The sequence below is a fragment of the Melanostigma gelatinosum genome, assembly GCF_949748355.1.
Source record: "Melanostigma gelatinosum genome assembly, chromosome: 7".
In the NCBI taxonomy this organism is placed as follows: Eukaryota; Metazoa; Chordata; class Actinopteri; order Perciformes; family Zoarcidae; genus Melanostigma; species Melanostigma gelatinosum.
Window position 1 is genome coordinate 8,507,462 of NC_136640.1, and position 19,028 is coordinate 8,526,489.

Genomic DNA, 19,028 nt, shown 5'->3' on the forward strand with positions numbered 1-19,028 from the left:
TCACGTGTCAGATAAACAACAGGACTGACTCTGAGGCTTCAACGACGTCGGGCATTTTTTTTCCTTTTTTTTTTTGCAGTGTTTCCCTGCTTTCTCGCTTTGTGATCGTCGGAAACTCTTGACACGAAACGGGAGAGATGTCCACGATTCACACCCATCTCGACCAGATCAGCTTGATATCAAAGTGATAAATCGTCCCAAACTTTTTCTGGCACTTGCTGCCGGCAGATCTCGAGCTGTGCGCATGTGCGAAGGTGTCCAGACTGACAATGCTGGAGAGATAGCGCGTTTGGATTGAGAAACCCAGAGAAAAAGGAGAGAGAAAAAACAAAAAGGAGGAAAAAAAGATCCAAGAAAAAATCCAAACAAACCCACGCCGAGAGACTGGCACCATGAGGTCCAAAGGCAGGGCACGGAAACTGGCCACGAGTAGGTGCAACATCCCTTTCTTTTTTCCCTTTTGAAACATGCCATCTTTTATACCTATCGACTGTCGCTGTTATCACCGCGTTTATTAATAGTTTCTGTAAAACGATTTCCTACTCCGCCAGCAAACCAGAATCCGCTCTTTCCCCTGTCAAGAGTGTCAAAACCGATGATATTCTCGCGAGGAAAAGAATTAAACGCTCTCTCGAGAAGAGCGTGAACTTTAAAGTTTAGGCAGCGATGGAAGAACTTTCTGCAGGGCGTCCGCTCCAGCATCGGAATCGCTCGTTGCATGTAGTGGGCGCTGTAGTGTAGCCTGATGTAGGCTAAAAAAAACCCACGTCCCGTTCATCGGCACTTGTATTGCGATTGCTTGCACGCTGCTGCTGCGGGCTGCCGGTGACTTCAGCTCGCTGGGAGCAACTTGGAAAAGGCAGTTTGATGGAGGGGGAATCAGGAGAAAACGAGGATTTAAACAGGCACGGTATATGCTGCAGGGGTCTTGTTCGTAACTCTTTGTGTTTGTGAGTCATGCAGTTCATTCCGAGCTGTTAATGTGTGATCTGTGTTGATTGTAAAATATGTCACTCTGAAAAAACAAAAACAAAATGATATGTTTTTAATTATTTTGAAGCACGAGTGTTTTAGTTTACAGACTTTACACTCCGTGCTGTTTAATGATTGCACGAGGCAGACTTCTTACTCTGTTGTATTTAGGATAAAATGATAACTTAAAATGTCCATTGAGTTCGAATAAATTAAGTGTAATATCACTCTTGTCATTAAATCGATTTAATTACTTGGACCCAATCAACTTTCAGAATGTATGCAAGGAGTTGATTGATATGGCTATTCATGCATTGATTTGCTACAATAAATTATCAAGAATTATATATTTTTTTCTAAAGCTCTCAAGCTTTATTCTACGTGTTTTTTTTTTTTTTACATTTTTTATTAATGTTCTGCATAAATTCCTGTGCTCTGTTGCCTTTCGATTGAGTTTTGAACGCTGCCTTTTAATTGTTGAGGTTCCTCTCATTGCAAAACGCACACCATGCATCTAGAATTGTGTTGCAGACCTTTTGGAAAAAAATAGGCAAAACAACATTTTATTTGATTTCCATGCGAGTTTCAGTCACTTCAGTGTGTTCATATATGTCGTTTTGCATATAGACCTGTATTTTTTGCATACAACAATATCGGCAATGCAAACAAAATGGTTTATCAGCTGCAGCCAATTGCAGACAAGCTAAAGTATTTGAACAGTTGACGCCAATAAGCAGCAGGTGATGATGAAGTTGATGCACGTCGTCGTAAGGGCATATAATAAGGTTAAGAGCAAGTTCCTATTTAAATGGTTTACTTCACACGAGCACATGCTAATACAGACATCCTGGTGAAGTTAATCAACAGAGCAAATGTGGATAGAGCTGTTGTGATTCTATCCAATTTTTAGAAAATACTGTAACATTGATAAGACACACACACAGTCATCATACTCAACAACAGAAAATAAAACACTTGATTCTCCTCCTAGCGGCCCCCCAAGTCTCTTTTTACTGTGCAACACAACACTTTTTTTTAGAACATCTTATTATAGAAGCAAAAAAGGAACAAGTAACAACTGCATCGACGTATATCTTGCAAACCATTAAATACATTATTTTGAATACAGGAGTATTAATTGCTCGTGTAATGATTATTATTCTCGAGATGGAAGACGGAGATGTCTACATCCTCAGTCAGAATCGGGGGGGGGGGGGGGGGGGGTTCTGTGTCCCCAGAGTAGCTGGCCCGCTCTGGCCCCCAGCCATGTCTGCACAGTGTCAACAGTGAATATTTAAATTCCCAGACCCCTCATAAGAGCAATGCTGGTAAATGCGTTCAGTGTGTGCCTCCCGCCTGTCCGGAGAAGTCGTGTTAAAACGGGCATGTACGGGGGCCTCCTTGCAGAACAGTCGTGTGATTTAAAAAAAAAAAAAAAAAAAAGGGGGTGGATGTAGAGGAGGTGATGGAGAGGTGGTAAACGTAAGAGTGATTGATGGAGGTTGACTGATTAGTCCGCACGTCCAGATGTAATGCGGTGCGCCACAAAAACTCGCTTTTGCTTCCCAACTAAGTATAGCCAAGGCGTGCAGGCCGCACCCCGCGGTGAATTGTGGGCTACAGGAGGGGGGGGGGGGGGGGGGCTTTGATGATCCAAACTAGCTTGGTGTAAGTCTAATTAATTAAAGGTCCGCTTAGCATATTTGTCTCTCAATAAAAAGAAACTTGATTACAATGTGTTTAGACATGTTTGATATAATTTGTTCGGAACAATTACGATGAATCACATAATCCACCTATCGTGATATTGCGATTTACAGACCTCTGTATGTTTAAATCTATTGTTTAACGCAGTGTAAAGGATATATAGAGGGATCTGAAGGAAAGTTCCATGAAAATAATTTGGAAGCTTAACAAGTGGCAATGCATCGTTCATATCCAGTCTGTGCACACACTTGTCCACTTGATAATCATTTTTCACATTTCCCACAATATTTAGTCAGTCGTCACTCATTGATCCGCCTGTTTCTAACAATATGGCTCATATGCCTTTTTAGATGCAAAGCTTGCTCATTGGCACGACCGATCGGCACGCGAGAAGCTCTGCGTGTTTGCGTGCGTGCGTGCTTGAGCGAAGAGGGAGAGAGAGAGAGAGAGAGGCCTCGCGCGCCTCGGTGTCTCGCTGTCTGTCAGCGGCTCCTCTCCGCAGCTGAGAAGTGCGTCGTCCTCCTCACAGTGTGCAATGGGCCATGCATCTCGCGTTTGTCTGGCGGAGCTCATTAAAACGGTTAATAGATCGGCCCATTTAAAAGGTGCAGGGAGCGGGCCGGCGCGAGGAAAGTGAAATAGAGACCCCATTAAACGGCCCTTGTTGTCCCGGAGCGGTGCTCTTTGGCAGCGCTCCGCTTGGTGCCAAAGCGCCGCATACAAATGTTCCATATCTCCTTCAGTAATGGACTGGGTCAAGAATCACAGGGGCCCACGGCAGAGCTGTTGTCTGACGCTTTTGTTAATCGTTGCTTTGAACTTGTTTTCTAATGCAAATAAATTGCAATATAGCTAATTTATCTTATTATTTAATTATTGGTTTCATTTTATTAAAGCTGCATTGAGTGAATTCATATCAAATCATAGCCCACTACCACATCAGTCAGTAGTTTGAGGCATATCTTAAAAGCAGAATTGGGCAGATTACTGAGGCAAGGTCAAGTACTTCAGGAATGAATGTAGAATTAGGCTACTTGGTTTGTATTAAGGGGAAGAAAGAAAGTACTTTACAACTTCATCCGGTTCACTTTACAACAAGATTTTAGTCATTTATTTTCTGGCCTCGTAAGATTAAATCCTTTGCTGCACATTTTTTTTCCGGCAGTTTATATGTTTGCTTTTGATGAAAGTGTGCGTATAAAATGCCCACTTAAACTTGAAGTCACATGAAATACTTGCGTGAATAGGCCTCAAAGCTCTTTGTCAGTCGCTTTTCAAAGGCGACAGTTTTTCTACTTCAGAGTCGTGGATGTGTAGCGATTATGTGATCAGTCTACAGAGGGGCAAAACTGTGAACAAGCACATTAATGAACAAATGGATGTATCGCTTATAATAGGAAAGCGGCTAAATGCTTGTCGAACCAGGTGTAAAGCATTTCACAGACACGTATGCTCACGCACACGCAGCCTTTGTGGGTGTATCAGTTGTGTTTTGAGGTACAAGTGTGCGTCTGTCTGTGTGTGTGTTGGTGATTTTGGGGTGGCGGGGGGCAGGTGACCCAGGCCCTCTCATCTATCAACGCCCCCCATCTGTCTGACATGTCGTCCACTTTCCTCCTTTCTTACGATGGAGATCTCATGGCTGTAAACAGAAAGCTGATGAGGTTAGCGGTTTGTTTATGCACTGTTGTCACCCGCTTGAAGGATGGCCCCTGTCCCAAGTAACTAGGGAGCCTCCAGGCCCCGTCACGGCTCCCCTCTCAGGCCCTGATGCAACGGCCCTGCCCCAGGGGCTTCTCTCCCATCTCTACTCCCTCTTGTTCAGCTGCACTACCCGCTCTCCTTCCTCTCAGTCCATCATGTATGTGGAGCATTTCATCACGCATTAAAGCAGACGAGCATTTGAATGCTGGTCCGAGTGAGAATGTGTTGTTGCGCTTATGGGTGAGGCAGTAATGATTGTATTTAAATGGTGGTGTGTATGTGTGTGTGTGTGTTGCTGGGGGGTGGTGTGGTGCGGCGACCCAGACGGGGCAGTGTGGGAACACCAAGGGATGGATGGAGGGAGGGTGGAGGGTGTGCAGCAACATGTCAAGCCTGGGAACCGCTGTGTGTTTACTACAGGGAAACAGTACCAACACAGAACAATGAGCGAGCCTTACCCCTTCTAAATAAAAAACAAAAAAAGAAAAGAAAAGGCATTTCTGCTTTCTTCTCTCACGTAAAGGTCATGGAGTTAGAGATAGGGAGTCCACACAAAAGCCTCCAGTCTGTCGGCAGTCTGGTCTGGCCCAGTACGGTGCCAAAGCTGAGGTCATTATCAACAGCGCAGTCCCAAGCTAAGCATATTTTTATAGATTGTGTGTGTGTGTTTAGGGGAGGTGAGCATGAGTGTATGTGCTTATTTGAAGGAGCTGAGTGTGTGCGAGTTTTAGTGCGTATGCACAAAACAAAAGCGCTCCGCAGAGTGCACAGCGCAGTCGTCAAACGTGTGACATGCCGCCATTTTCTCATCACAAATTGGTCTGAGATAAATGGCATTTTTGCTGAGTTGAAAAGTTTACCCACAGACATCAAACTGATTTGTGTCGTTATGATGTCCGAGGAGTTATAATGTCAACAGATTGCTGATGGTGCGCTTTGCCCGGGCTATTAATGAGGCGGTGTGAAGCTAGCGCTTCTCGGCGTGCTTCGAGAAGAGATGTCCGTTAGCTAATTAAAGAAACTCAATCATTTTATACTCCAATCAATTACCTGAAGCAGGTGGTGGAAACGGGGCCCGACACTCTGGCCCCCGTGTCTCACATCAGCTAACTATACCCGAAGACACTTTACCACATTGTCGAATGCTTTTATGAGGAGAAAGACGAAACAAGAGGCTAGATATGACTTTATTCTAGCTGCCAATCTTTGTGTGCTGCAGACTGCAGACATGATGTTATGTCTGCGCGTCAGATCACAAGCTGCAGTGTGATCATTTCATTTTTTAAATATTTCACAGTATCACCGGATAGGAATAAATGGCTCCATGAAATGTCTCACCGAGTTCATTGCAGTTGCCCAAATTGTAATGACCCTTTTAACTTATTTTAGATATCAGCAAAGTCCTTTTGAATTATTTGTAATTATCTTTGTACAATAGCATGTACGCTAAAGTGTTTGCCTGTGGACATTCTTTTTAATCACTGTCATCGAGGGTTGACAGAGGGAACAGTGTGTGTTTTACTCTTACACACTGGAGAGAGCACATAGCTATAAACAGGAATTACCCAACAATCGCTTTGTGAATGTGGTGATAACAGCGTGTTCCAGCACTGCTGGGGGATCTCCCTGGGTGGAGCAGGCTGGCCCAAGGGATGGAAGGAGTGAGGGAGGAAGGGAGGGAGGAAGGGAGGGAGGGAGGGAGAGGAGGAAAGTCATTTCTGATTAACAGTGGCGAAACGGGGCATGGGGTCATGCCCATCTGTCGCTGAAAAGGGGAAGGACAGGCTGGAGTATAAGTCAGGTGTGTACGTTTATGTGTTTGTGTGCTATGTGTGTGTGAGTCCTGTACACCTTTCATCCCTGCCACAACAAGCACCCCCACTCTCCACCCTGAAGCTCATTAAGCAGTGACCTCTCACCCCCTGCAGGACGGGAGGGATGAGGGTGGGAGATGTGATCAAAGCCGGGGGCCTTCCTGATGAAGTTTGCGCTGCACCGCATTCACCTGATTGGATCTGATAGCAGCTGTCTCGCCTGTGTTGCAGGGCTGAAGCAGTGATTGTTCGTGAGAGACACAAAGAGGAAAAGTCACGACAAGCTGTGAACTCAAAGTTAGGGACATTAAGGTCAATCATCTTAAAGATTAGAAAATAAGAACGACCAGATTTTCTAAATCTTCTCATTGAATTGTCTCTCATCATATTGAGACATCTCTTAGTTCCAAGAGCCCATGCAGCTTTTGGGATGCAGATCATCTTTCCACTATTAGTGTGGCACGCATCATCAATGTTCACCTCACTGTTCCTCTTCCAATCCCTTGTCTGAGAAAAGGAAACACCACGTCCCTGTCCTCAGCGATCTGTCTTGATGACTTCCCCTCCGTGTTTATGCGTGCGTCTGATTAATCCGTGCACCTTCGGTGCGTGCACAAGTGTTGTTGGTCAGCCGGGGTCGCAGCAGAGGAAAGAATGCGGCAGTGGAAAGGAATGCAGGGCTGATTAGCGCTTCTTACCTGTAAGTGAACTGGACGTGCCGGCGTGTGATGAGACCGAGGAAACGAGGGAACAATAGGACAGTAGAGATTCCTTTCCACGCCGCATTCCAGCGATCCTGCAGCCGGGGCCCCCCGCTCAGAGCTTTGATGAACCCTTCTCGCGGCTTCCTGGGATTGTCGCTCCACCACAAACACAAAAACATGAAGCGGTCGGTGAGTGGGGCCAGGGAAGAGAGAGCACGGCCGTCCTCAGGATGTCCTGTTTTGATTAGCGTTAGCATCCTAAATGCACCGTAGAAATATTATTCTAACACAGAGAAGAGCTCCGTGGTGACACATCCACTTCTTTCCACTCTGCGACCTCCAGGGTCAGATACACTACAATGAGCCAGGAATCAAAGAGGTGCTCCTCATCCAGTGATCTGACAGAGGAAATCATGTGAGGAAAACAGAGCGCTGAAATGATAATAGGGAGAGGCTTCAGGGCCCGTCAACAGGTGGGAGTCAGGCCAATGTGTTTAGAATTTTATAAGAAATACCTAATTTTTGGAATCATCAACAATGCCCGAATTGTTATCAATAACATATTGATGGCATCTCTAAAAACTGTAGTGTTTTTCTTTGGATGACAGGAAGTGGTGAGTGTCGGAGGTGGATTTCTGAAATGCCTCGAATGAGCTGATATTCCTCCTCAAATCAAAAGAGCGTGTTCGTTTCTCAAAGAGTTTTAATCAATATCAAAGTGGGGAAACACTTTATGAATTGGGGATCAAACTCATGTTTTTACTGCCTTGTCAAGCTCTTCGTAACAACTCAATAACTACTAACAGCTTATTCTATCAACTTCAGCTCTTATTCAGTCAGTCTTTTATGAGAGATAGGGTTCAATAATTAACGTTTAAAATACTTAAATAAAACTAAAATAGCTTATATTTTCATAAATCTGAGCTGATTTCAGTTGGCTGAAATTGGTAATGAACTGACGGTATTTCCCTTTAAACCTGCGCTCTGTGTTTTGAGCACCAGCTCTTACACACAGTGTCCTCTTTGTAGCTATGTAGCTCACACTACATCGTTTCTGTCTCCTGTGGAATCAGAGAGCAACGAAGCATTGCAGCATGGTTTGTTGTTTTGCTGGTGCTTGAGGGCTTTAGTTTGACAGGAGGGCACCACTTTGTTCACCTCAGTGTCCAGAAGGGACCCCGAGGGACCCCGGGGCCTGGATGTCTCTGTCAGGGCTGTGGCAGGACTCGGGCAATGGGGGCCCCCGCTGCTCACTGGGTCAGTGGACAAGCTAATCGATTTTATCTCCGTTTCACACAACACGCCAAACCCCTACTGGCCTGATATTCACATGTTCACTGTTCAGAGGAATATGCTCCTTCCATCTTCTGTCTCTCTCTGTTTTTTCTCTTTCAGTTTCTTTCTTTTTCTCCCACCAAATCTCTTGTGTTTCTCATTTGTCTTTCTTCTACTGTGTTTTGTCTATTTCCCCTCTTTATCTACCTCCCTGGCTCCATCTCTCTTTCTCCCCCTTAGAAGGGAGCGTTTTAAATTTAGCCTCCATGCCTGTCTCGACAATGGCACTCCCCTAGAGGGAGGCTGGTGGGCAGGCAGAGGAGCCCTTGTTTTCTCGGCCCATTCCTCTGGATAAAGCGTTGGAACAAGGGAATGAAAGCTTTGGGGAAAAGGTCTGGAAACTTCCCATTCATCAGCGTAAGGAGATACTGCGCTGACAGTTAGCAGACGGCCAGCCAAGTACAACACGGGACAGCCGCGTGGGCCTGCAGTGCTCGGCTCAACAGACAGACAGAGCGAGACCAGACCAAACACCCCACTCATCTCTGTTTGAGGAAGTAACATATGTTAACATTTTAGGCATTTATTCTGATTCTCTCGCGCAGAGTGTCTCAAGTGCGAACAGTAGAATAAGTGAATGATTACTGGTGCAATCATAACTAACATAGTAATAAGGAAGAGCAGGGGGCAACAAAGTGCAGCACTGCAGACACATAATGATGACATGCTGTCATTTAAGTAGTGGAGCGACTTGTGGTTAGTTCAGTTATTTTCTGATTTGGCGGAATTGACAACTTTTTCTACTTTTCCAGGTCCCAAATGAATTGTGTGTCATTACTGGTGTATACTGTGTGTTAGGGATTTCGTTTTTGGATTTTTATTATCAGCTTTCATTGTTTTGACAGTCTTTTTGCGTAAGATTCTACAGTTTACATTTTCATCATTATTTTTATTGATCGCCATTCTTCGTGTCCTTTCTCCTGCCTTTTTTTGCCAGTCTGACTCTCCCTCCCGCCATAACTTCCCATCAGCCACTGCAGCAGGGAAGAATGCACGCATATACCCTCAGGGGCAGTAATACATTTATGAATGCGAAGATTTATACGCACCCATAAACACGTGCACCTACACATGTTTGAATATTTATCCATCCTTCCAAGGGATTTGGACCCAACACACTTGTATACACACGGACATGTACCTGCTGAGCTGGGATGGGACAGCGCATTGGCATGGCAGTGCATGGTGGGACACTGCAGGTGTGAGTCTGTGTCTCTCTGCCCGGCCATTAATCGCTGCCATCTGACAGTTCAATCTACGAGGGGCCGAGTGGAGCAGCCGGCTGGTTACCAGGGCAGGTCATTACTGAGCATGGAGGCAGCCAATCGCATCAGCGATCAATGACAAAGGCTGTAGAGGGAGGGAGTGCAAAAAAAGCGAGGGAGAAGTAGAAGGAGGTAGGGGTTGAGAAAGATGGAGGGCGAGAGAGGCGATGGAGATGTAGGGTGAAGGGAGGGGAGAGGAGAGGTATGGCAGGATAAAGGTAGTTACGATGCTGAAGGTCAGTTCTTGGTTGTGGAGTGGATGACAAACAGGCTGTCAACTGCCAAGAAATGGAGATATTCATCTGATGCCGCACAACAAAAAATATGGCCCCTTGCACATGCACACCACATAAATGCGCACAGACACAGTCATTGCCATAGCAGCTTGATTGAGAATGCAGCAGGGGAATTTAGTGTGAGGCATTGTTTTATGAATTCCATGTACAAGGTGTTGGCAGTCTGCGCCGCCCTTTTAGTGGTCAGTCCGGGTTGCGCTGTCGTAAAAGTAATGACCGGCTGTGAATAAAAAAAAAAAAAATCAGTTCACAACTCCCCTTCGGACCCGCATCGGCTGCCCGCCGCGTTGCCACGGGAACGGCTGCCATGACGAAGTCCGTCCCGTGGCGTTTACCCAGAAGTCAAACGCAGTCTCCCTCTAACGGAAGGAATTCCATATATGCTTTCATAACTCGGTGAATGTAGTTTTCACCTTCTCACCCATGTTTTTTTTTTTTTTTTTTATGTTGATGAAGGGATTAATTGATGTTGTGGCAGTATTTGGCCAGGGCTCTGATAAAACAACAGTCAGATCTCTCATTTCTCCCCAGAGGCCTAGCATAGCAGAACTGGTCGTTTATTCTGCACTATCTCTCAGCAGATCCACTGGCCCTCTCTCCCAGACACACACACACACACACACCCCACAACCAGGCCATCCCAGCGTGGACAACACTGAGTGATGATGAGTCATTATAGAGAGTGTGCCCTTCGACCTCCTCCAGTCTTTATGGATCACTCTCTGGCAGAATCATATTCCCTAATGCCAAGTTCCTGTCCATCTGCCTGCCTGTCTGCCGGACAGTCAGGCCCCTAAGTCTCTCTCTCTTTCTCTCTCTCTGTCTCCCATACTCTCTCACTCTCTTTCTCCCCTGAGTTTCACACACCAGTTCATCCCAGACATCTCTGTCTCTGTTTATTTGAATAACAAACAGAACAAAATATACCTCCCTTTCCCATTACCAAATGTTTGAATTTGATCGTTTTCATGTATTCCATGGTGAGAATAATGGACATAAGTGTTGATTTGTTCAGATCGGTTTTAGATGAACATGAGAAAGTCTTCAAAAGTTCTCTGTTATCCAAGGGTGTAATAGTTCAGAAGATGAATTATCTTTTCATCCGTAGCTACCATGTACTTCAATGTTGAGATTGGCATGCAGCATCTCTGTAACTGAATTCACAGTAATCCAATACATCGCTTTGAATGCGAGTGTTTTCCCTCCATCTATTTCCTAACTTGCATACGATCGTGGTAATTCCTCAGTGCGCAGAGAAGCAGTGCAGCAAGGAGAGCAGAGGGAAGGCGTCAGTTTGGATTTCTACACATCCTCCTCTCTCTGTTACTTTAGTTAATCCAATACTAACACTATGCCGAGGATTTTCTCTGTAGATCAGGCTGCTAATATGTTTTTTGTGGACGCCAGCATTTGATCCTTCTCTCAACAAATGCAATTAGTTTGGCCTGATTTGATCAGTTGCAGGCGCATAGTTCAATGCAGGCAGGAGCAGGTAAACCCTCTATACGATGGGAGTTAAAATGTGTTTGCGTCTGTGAGAGGGGAAACTCTATTACAGGTGTCCTGGACCACGGGGCCCTGCTGGCTCGGATGAAACGCTCTTTGGGTGTCAATGCAATTGTGATTTTGTCTAGCCCGGAGACTGGCCACCTCTTGGGGTTTAAAGCTGGCCCTGGAAGGCAGAAAACAAAGTCTGGCTGTAAACCGTACAATTACAATGGTGGAAACTTTGAAGGGCACTTCCTGATGTAACATAGTAATCTCCCTCGGGACACCAGAGAATGATGCTGTATAATTTTGGTAATGTTTTTTGTGGAATAAGCATTGTTGAATGTTTGTGCAGTGCATGCGACTTGTAAAGTGGTACTGCTCCCCAGCCAATGACATGTACATGGTACCGTATATACCTTTTGAAATGGAACAGACTGTATACTACTATAGCAAGCAGGCATAAGCATCGTTAACATGGCTCTGAGATACAAGAGATCCACAGGGCCAGCAGGATTCTGTTTCTTTATGACTTTTTACTTATTTTAGCCGGTGATAAAACAGCATTATAGGAGCCACAGATTTGTTGTCAGTAAGACTTTGTTGAAAAGCACTGTCACAATTTGTTGTTTGAATCGCCTCTCCTGCTTTCAGCATTATTGGACAATTGAAATCTTTTAAAATTTCATATTTGGTTTATTTTGTAAATGTTGAATCTCATTTTAAAGGCAAAACACAGTTGGCCCCAGATTCATGTACCACCCTGCAAAATATTTGACCCATTTCAGCCCTAGAGGGTTCAGAAGACATGGGATGCATGCTCTGTCACATCGGCCCCGCCCAGAGCCCCACAGATCAAATACAGGTATGATTTATGTCCACTGTCTCAGCCTTCACGTTGCATGTTCTCCCGCGTTGGAGCTGTTGGTCAAACCCAACTGCAGTAGTAATTTGTCTCCTTACATGTGTGGGAGGTGAGGGGCGAAGGTCAGTGAAATGAAAATGACCAGACCTGACTTAATTGTTCTATCTATTTGTGGTTTGAGACAGGATGTCTGTCTGAATGTCTACCTGTCTATTTGTCCATCTGTCTTGCTTCTCTCTTGGCGCCGTGTCTTGTGTCAGTTGGTCGAGACCCTCTGGCAGCAGTCAGGCCATTATGGGCACTGATCTGATCCAGCAGGGGTACAGGGTTCACTGAAGAGATCTGTCTAGGACAGATACTATCACTGTCAAAACACACAGGCCGATGGAAAGGTTCTCACTGGTTTCCCTGGTCCTTATTAACGGTGTCATCAAGCTCACAAAGCTCCATGCAAAAAAACTAGAACATTGGTTGGAGTGGAGTTATTTTAAATTCTTGCCTGTATTTTTATGTACATGCCGTTAAAATATAACAAATACACTCATGGTTCAGATATGATGCTTAAACACCTTTTTTTCCTCCTCCAATTTCCTCGCCAGCCTGGCACGTCTGACAAGGTTAAGCCAGCAAATTGTGGCGAGAAATGCTTCCTGTGTGTGATTACATTTATCATGTATAATTAGGAAGTTCTGCTCTGTCTACACATGATGACCTTTCACCCCGAGTGTGACAGTCGTAGACTGGTGTTGCCAGACACCCAAATGTGCTGCCCAGGTCGTGCTGCACCACAAAGTCTGGTTTCCGCTGCAGGATCAAGTGTCTTCGATTTGGGTTTATTTCTAAGACTTGAGACCATAAGATTTGAGGAACGTATCTGCGATTCCTTTTCTCACTGAGACGATTAGTCATTTGGACCATAATTTCAGATAAATGAGCGGCACTAAAACTGCATTACATACAGATGTAGATTGGCACTTTGCCGTATCCCATTCAAACGTTCAAACTATGTTTAACGTACCACACCTGACTGCAGACTGCATCTATAATCCTACACGTTTTGTTTACTCATGATTATAAGTAATACTTAGTCAAGTATGATTATATGTCTTAAACAGGGTTGTTAGCATTGGATCTGATTAAGAGATCGCTGCAATGCTATTTTCACACAGGAGATTAACATATGAGATGGTGAGGATAAAAAAAAGATTTCTTTTTTACTTATGAATGGTTAATGCAAGAATGTTCAATGATTTACAAGAATATGTTCAACAGAGAAACCTTTACACCAGTATCTCGTAGGGTTACAGTAACTATAGGTGAACTACAGTGACTTTAAGTAACACGATAGTGAACCCATCATAACGTGTGTTCACCCTTGTCTACAGAGTCGTGTGAAACCCTGGTTCTCAATGTAACCTTTTCTTTATTTTGTTGATGTGTGTGTGCGTGAGCCACTGCCAAACTTCCTATCTGTGACGCTTGTGTTGGCTGCAGGCTATAGTTTTCTACTTATTTAAACCTTTCTCTAAATCTTAACTTTCTTTGCTCTTTTGTTTTCTTTCCTTTATACTCCTTTCCTCCTGTCCATTGCTCTGTCATTTGTTCTTCCTTTTCCTTTGCGCTTGTACCCTTTTTGTGTTATAATTCCCACCTATTATTTCTGTCCCGAGCCCTCATTAGTCATGTCGCTGTCAGCCGCCAGCTGCAGACTCACACACACACACACACACACACACACACAACTGCACGTATTCTTGCACATGCACAGGTATGGAAGTCATCAAGGAGAGGTCAAAGGTCTGCCTCATTACCCAGCCCCAGTGAAAACTTTTGGTGTGTTTTATGCACTGGTATCAGAAAGCAGAGGGAGGGAAATGAGGAGAGGAAGAGGGGGAACGAGGGGTGGAGAAAAAGCAAGACAATGAAGAAGACTGTGGCTTTAGGAGGAAATATGAGAACAGAGAATGAGTGATAGAAAGGGAGAAGTGTAGAAGGGACAGACAGAAAGACCTCTTCTTCATCACTGTATCAGTCCCTGGTCTACTCCGCTCCATGCATGTAAACCAGATCAATATAGCTCGCTCAGAAGATGGGAAATTGTGGTTAGGTGGAGGGTTTGAGGGGTTGAATTGAGCTGCTGGCGGCATACATGCCTGGTGTTTCCTGACGTTAAACACAACATCTCTAAATAAAGTCATTAAAAGCAGTCCAACAGAAGCCCATTCATTCATCTTCTTCTGCTCGCTCGCTCGCACACACACACACACACACACACACACACACACACACATACATTCACATTATCTCTCTTTTTCTCCCACTCACACACACACATACACACACACACACACACACATACAGAGTTGAGACTGCGTGGGACATGATACGCTGACATGTGACAGAAAGCAAAGCAGGAGTGTGTGTGTGTGTGCATGTTCAAGTTCAGCCTCGGAGGTCAGGGAGAGAGTGTGTGTGTGTGTGTGTGTTGGGGTGTCAGCTGGGAGCAGTCAGGGGGACACTGGTGATGCAGACTGACATGGGACATAAACACTCAGTAGTATAGTGAAGGGGCCCATTGTCTCAATCGCCGCCATGTCAGTCTCTGTCTAATGGAACGATATGTCTCTGTATGTTTGTCTAATTGCCCAATCTCCCTCTCTGTCTGTCTGTCTTCTGACATGTCTATCTCACTGCCTGACTGTGTCTTTATTTCTCTTCTTTTCTAGATACATTTACACCGACATTTTAGGCATAAGATCCTCTTGTCTGCCAACGATCTGCCAATTCCTGGAGAGCTGTGTCTGTTTGTTATGTGTTTTTCTCTCCAGGTCAAGTCAAATCATCAGGATGTACAATCACACACCAGGTGTCTCAGCACACCTTACATTAAGAGAGAATATATATTTTTTTTAAAGTGGGCCGGTATGAGAAGATTTAAAAAAGTCTGTCATTCTGAGTCACAAAAAGGACAAAACTTTGGATTTAGTGTTACGAGAAGTGGCATTAGTCGCAGGTGGAATTGTTAACAAGTTCAGTGATCCAGAACATGCAAGGGAGTTATTGGTTCTGGATTTCAGAGCTGTGGCTGAGCCCAGAGAGGAGGTAAAGGTGTGCGGAGGATATGAGATCTTTGGGGTTGAGGTGCCGGGATTGTGATGAGGTGTGTGAGATTAATGGGAGTGAAGCTTTAAGAGAGGGGAGGCAAGTAAGGGTGAGGTGCTGAGGACATGCCGGATGGGTGTTGAGGATTTGCGTCATTGTCGGTTTGAGTTTCTGTTCTTGTCTATTTGGGCCTGCATGGAAGACAGTCGTATTTCAATTTTCTTAGTAATGTTCGAACCTGAATTTAGACTCAAGAACCTTAACCCGGCGTCCTGTAATGTCCGCTCAAAACCTGACCGTGTCATGTGAAAAATGTATGGAAGTCTAATCCATACTGGGCTGTTTTCTGCGTTCCTCAATAAGATTTCATTCAACAGCAGAAACATGTATAAAAGAGAGACAGAATGTATTAAGATGTCAGAATTGAGGGCTCTACAGGCAAATATGGAGGTGGTTAGAGAAGGCCAAAGTTCATCCACGTCTCTTGGCTGTTTTGTGTGCTCGCTGCCACTCCCCATCTCAACGTGCAGCCGCCAGCACCTTCTTTCTTTTGTCAGTTGAATACTGGTTCATGTTACGTGGATAGTATCAACGTTATTATTTCGATTATTTACCGTACTTCTTTCCTGAATACACATTTAAAGCAAAACAGCTACTCGTGATTTACATTTTTCGACAAATAGTTTTAAAAGTGACCACATGACTTGCAACATTTGTACAGCGCAGTTCATGTTTTATGTACATTGAAAGTTCTTCCAAATGCTTTTTTTTTTTTTTCTTCACACAGTTACCAGCTAGAGTTATTGCAGGGCCATGTTTAGAAACAGGTAGGCATACAGAGGGCTAAACTGTCGTAATAATCCAATTATAGTAATAAGTAGCCCAGTGATTGACTCAGTCAAACCTGAAGGGGTTTAACGGGCACCTCTCTGGAAGGACATGTTTCCCTATGGCGGCTTCCTGTTCACACAGACACACATATTGAATGGCTTCAGCTCAGCTCCTCTCTGTCTAAGTAGTACGCAGTGTCTGTTTATTGTAGATGAGGTGTGGATGTTTATACTCTCCACGGAGCAAAACAAACCAGCCAGAAGTGTGAGGTGATTCTAAAATAATCCACGAGGTCTGTGGCAAATTGACACAGTGTAGTCCCTGCTTGTGTTATTTGTTCATGTTGGCCCTGAAAATGCACTTACACATTCACCTCCTGGATACGAATGTTAAATGTATTCTGTATCTCTAAATGCTCTCTTTTAATCTATTTGTAAAGCCGGAGATTAAAAACATGAACTTAGCTCGACGTTTACATTAAAACAATATGTATGGGTCTGTCTGGTCAGGCCAGCAGACATGGATCACAATCAACTCATCAAATGAGTCATTTAATTACCCTGGTATTCACACATAATTAGGACTCTGTTCTTCTCAAATTCTTTCACGGTTTGCTTTCATTATAGAATGATTTGTGTCATCAAAAAAACAGTCATGTCCGGAAGGTTGCAGAGGTTACATTGTATCATGAAATCAAAACAAATGATTTTGTTTGTATACCTTTTCACACTGTCTAGCTTCTCCCCCCCCCACAGTTTTGCCCGTGCATTAGCGTTTGTATAAATACATCATAGAAACGCACACAATGGCCGAGGAGGGATGGATGTCAGTGGTCAGAGCAGATAAGAATGACAAAGCTCTACACTAAGCCACGTCACCACCAGGCCTCTCACCTGCCTGTCTGTCACACAAACGCACTCAACCATCACAGAGTGATTGTTTGTGCCCATGCATGTGTGTGTGTGTGCGTATGTGTGTGTGTGATTGATGCGCTTCGCCTTCCGTCGACTTTACTCCCGCCCACCAACCACCTCGCTCCCTCTTGTCCCACCTCAGTCTGGACTGTCGAGGGAACATGAGGCCTTGGGAGATAGCAGCATGCTCTCCGGGCCGGCCCTCGGCCCGCTCTGTCTCTTTTTCTCTTCCTTGTGCCACTCACCGCTGCTGTGGGAAAAGCAGAGGAGATGAGGCCTTAAAAAACAGATCATTGTCCGCCTCCTAGATTAAAGCCAGAGAATGTGAGCATTGTCCACTGAATGGCTAAACCTTCCTGCTGTCACTCAAATGCTGCTCTGAGCGCTACTTCATGTCTAAGAGGCTTATCTGCACTGAAAGGCCCCTAGCTGCTCTTGGGAGAGAGGACGTAATGAAGCGTGTTTTTTTTTTTTTTTTTTTTCTTCCTCTGTAGGGAGAAACCTGCTGCTGGGGGCCTGGTGGTGGTGGTGGGTGGTTAGGGGATTCAGGGGGTGGACGTGGCCAGTGGGACAGCTGCAGCCCTCGCCCCAACCGCTCCCACTCCTTCTAACTGCCTCTCTGGAAAGAATTGTCATTTATCTAGTCTCACATGAGAGGGAGCGCCGAATACGCGGCATACGGGCCTGAACCCCATTGCTAGCGTGATGGGGGGACATGGGGACATTATGTGGGGACGTGCCCAGGGACCTGCCTGTTGTCCTCGCTCAGCCGTCTGTGGGGATGATCAGCAGGCCACTGATGTGGTCCTCTCTTTGTGCTCCGCTGTTTGAAAAGGGGAAAGTTTAAGTGCTGCTCGCATTCAGGGCTGAGGGCCAGCCAGGCTGGGAGGGTTAGCTAAGCCTTGAGGCCTGTGTGTGTGTGTGTGCGTGTTTGTGTGTGTGTGTGTGTGTGTGCTTGCATTATCATAGCCTGTATCAGAAAGAAACTGCAGGTTCCTTGGTCAACATCATGATTATAATATGTACAATTACGTGTCATCAACATCCTGTAGGAGTAAATTTGTTTTGTTTGTAATTTGAAAAAACTGAAATCAATGTGAGCCAAAAGACAAGAAGAAAAAGTGACTTATTAACAAAATTTTAACGAAGAAAATCAGTTTTTTTGCATGTGATGAAGTCATGCATTAGGTATTCAACAACAAAGGTCTTTCATCAAAGTTCTTCACCTCACGGCTCGCTTTTTTTTTGTTCAGCTGTTTCCGCTGAATGAATCCTTGCAAGTGTTACCACCATGCTCCACTTGTTGAGTGATGAAACATCTGCCCTGATCTCTGCCACTGCTCCGGGCATGGCACGCGTGGGTTTCCCCCAGTGGTCCATATATTAGTTTGCGGATGATTTACAGAAGCCATCAAACCCTGAGCCCTGCTGTCCTGTTCTGTTTGCCCTCTGCGTGGTCTGCTCGTCCGTCTCTGTGTCACAACGGACACACCTGCATCCTCGGCAGCCCCCTCTAACCCATAAGCTCTGTCTACTTCCTGTCTGCAGTAGCACTATTTCATTGACACAGGTCTTTGTAGCATGCAAAAACACAGCTGGGCTGGCATATTCAGTATGTAGAAGTGTCTGATTTGGAAACAGAAATTTATTGAAATTGTGATACTGGGGTCTTTATTTTTTTTAAATCACCTTTCCAAATATGGCTGTTTTAGTTTATTTGGCTTTTTTCCGTCAGTGCTGTCTGTGTTGGTAAAGGGATGTTTAAAACATGACAGAATGATTCCCTTCATGAGCCCAGGGATGGTGTTTTGCTCTCTCTTCTCCCTGTCAGACCACGAGCCATGCATGCACTCACTTAATGTGATCTCTGACCTGGGCATCTTGTGGGGTTAGTGCTGCCTGCGCCTATTCTGTCTTGTGGCGGGAGGTCGAGTGGGCTGGAGAGCTTCGGAGTAGACCAGAGGGCTTGACGGCTGGAGGGGGATGGGAGAGGGATGTTAAGTGTTGTGGCCCAGCTGTGGCGGGTGGCCC

General features: G+C 45.0%; 1 protein-coding gene across 2 annotated transcripts in view; it reads left to right on the forward strand.

Moving 5' to 3' along the window:
- mecom (MDS1 and EVI1 complex locus) overlaps positions 1 to 19,028 on the forward strand; it is a 127,346-nt gene continuing 108,318 nt past the window's right edge. For both annotated transcript variants that reach the window (XM_079272678.1, XM_079272679.1), the window contains exon 1: positions 1 to 429. In XM_079272678.1, coding sequence (XP_079128804.1) covers positions 393 to 429 — 37 coding nt within the window. In that variant the 5' untranslated portion in view covers positions 1 to 392. The remainder of the gene's footprint in view (positions 430 to 19,028) is intronic.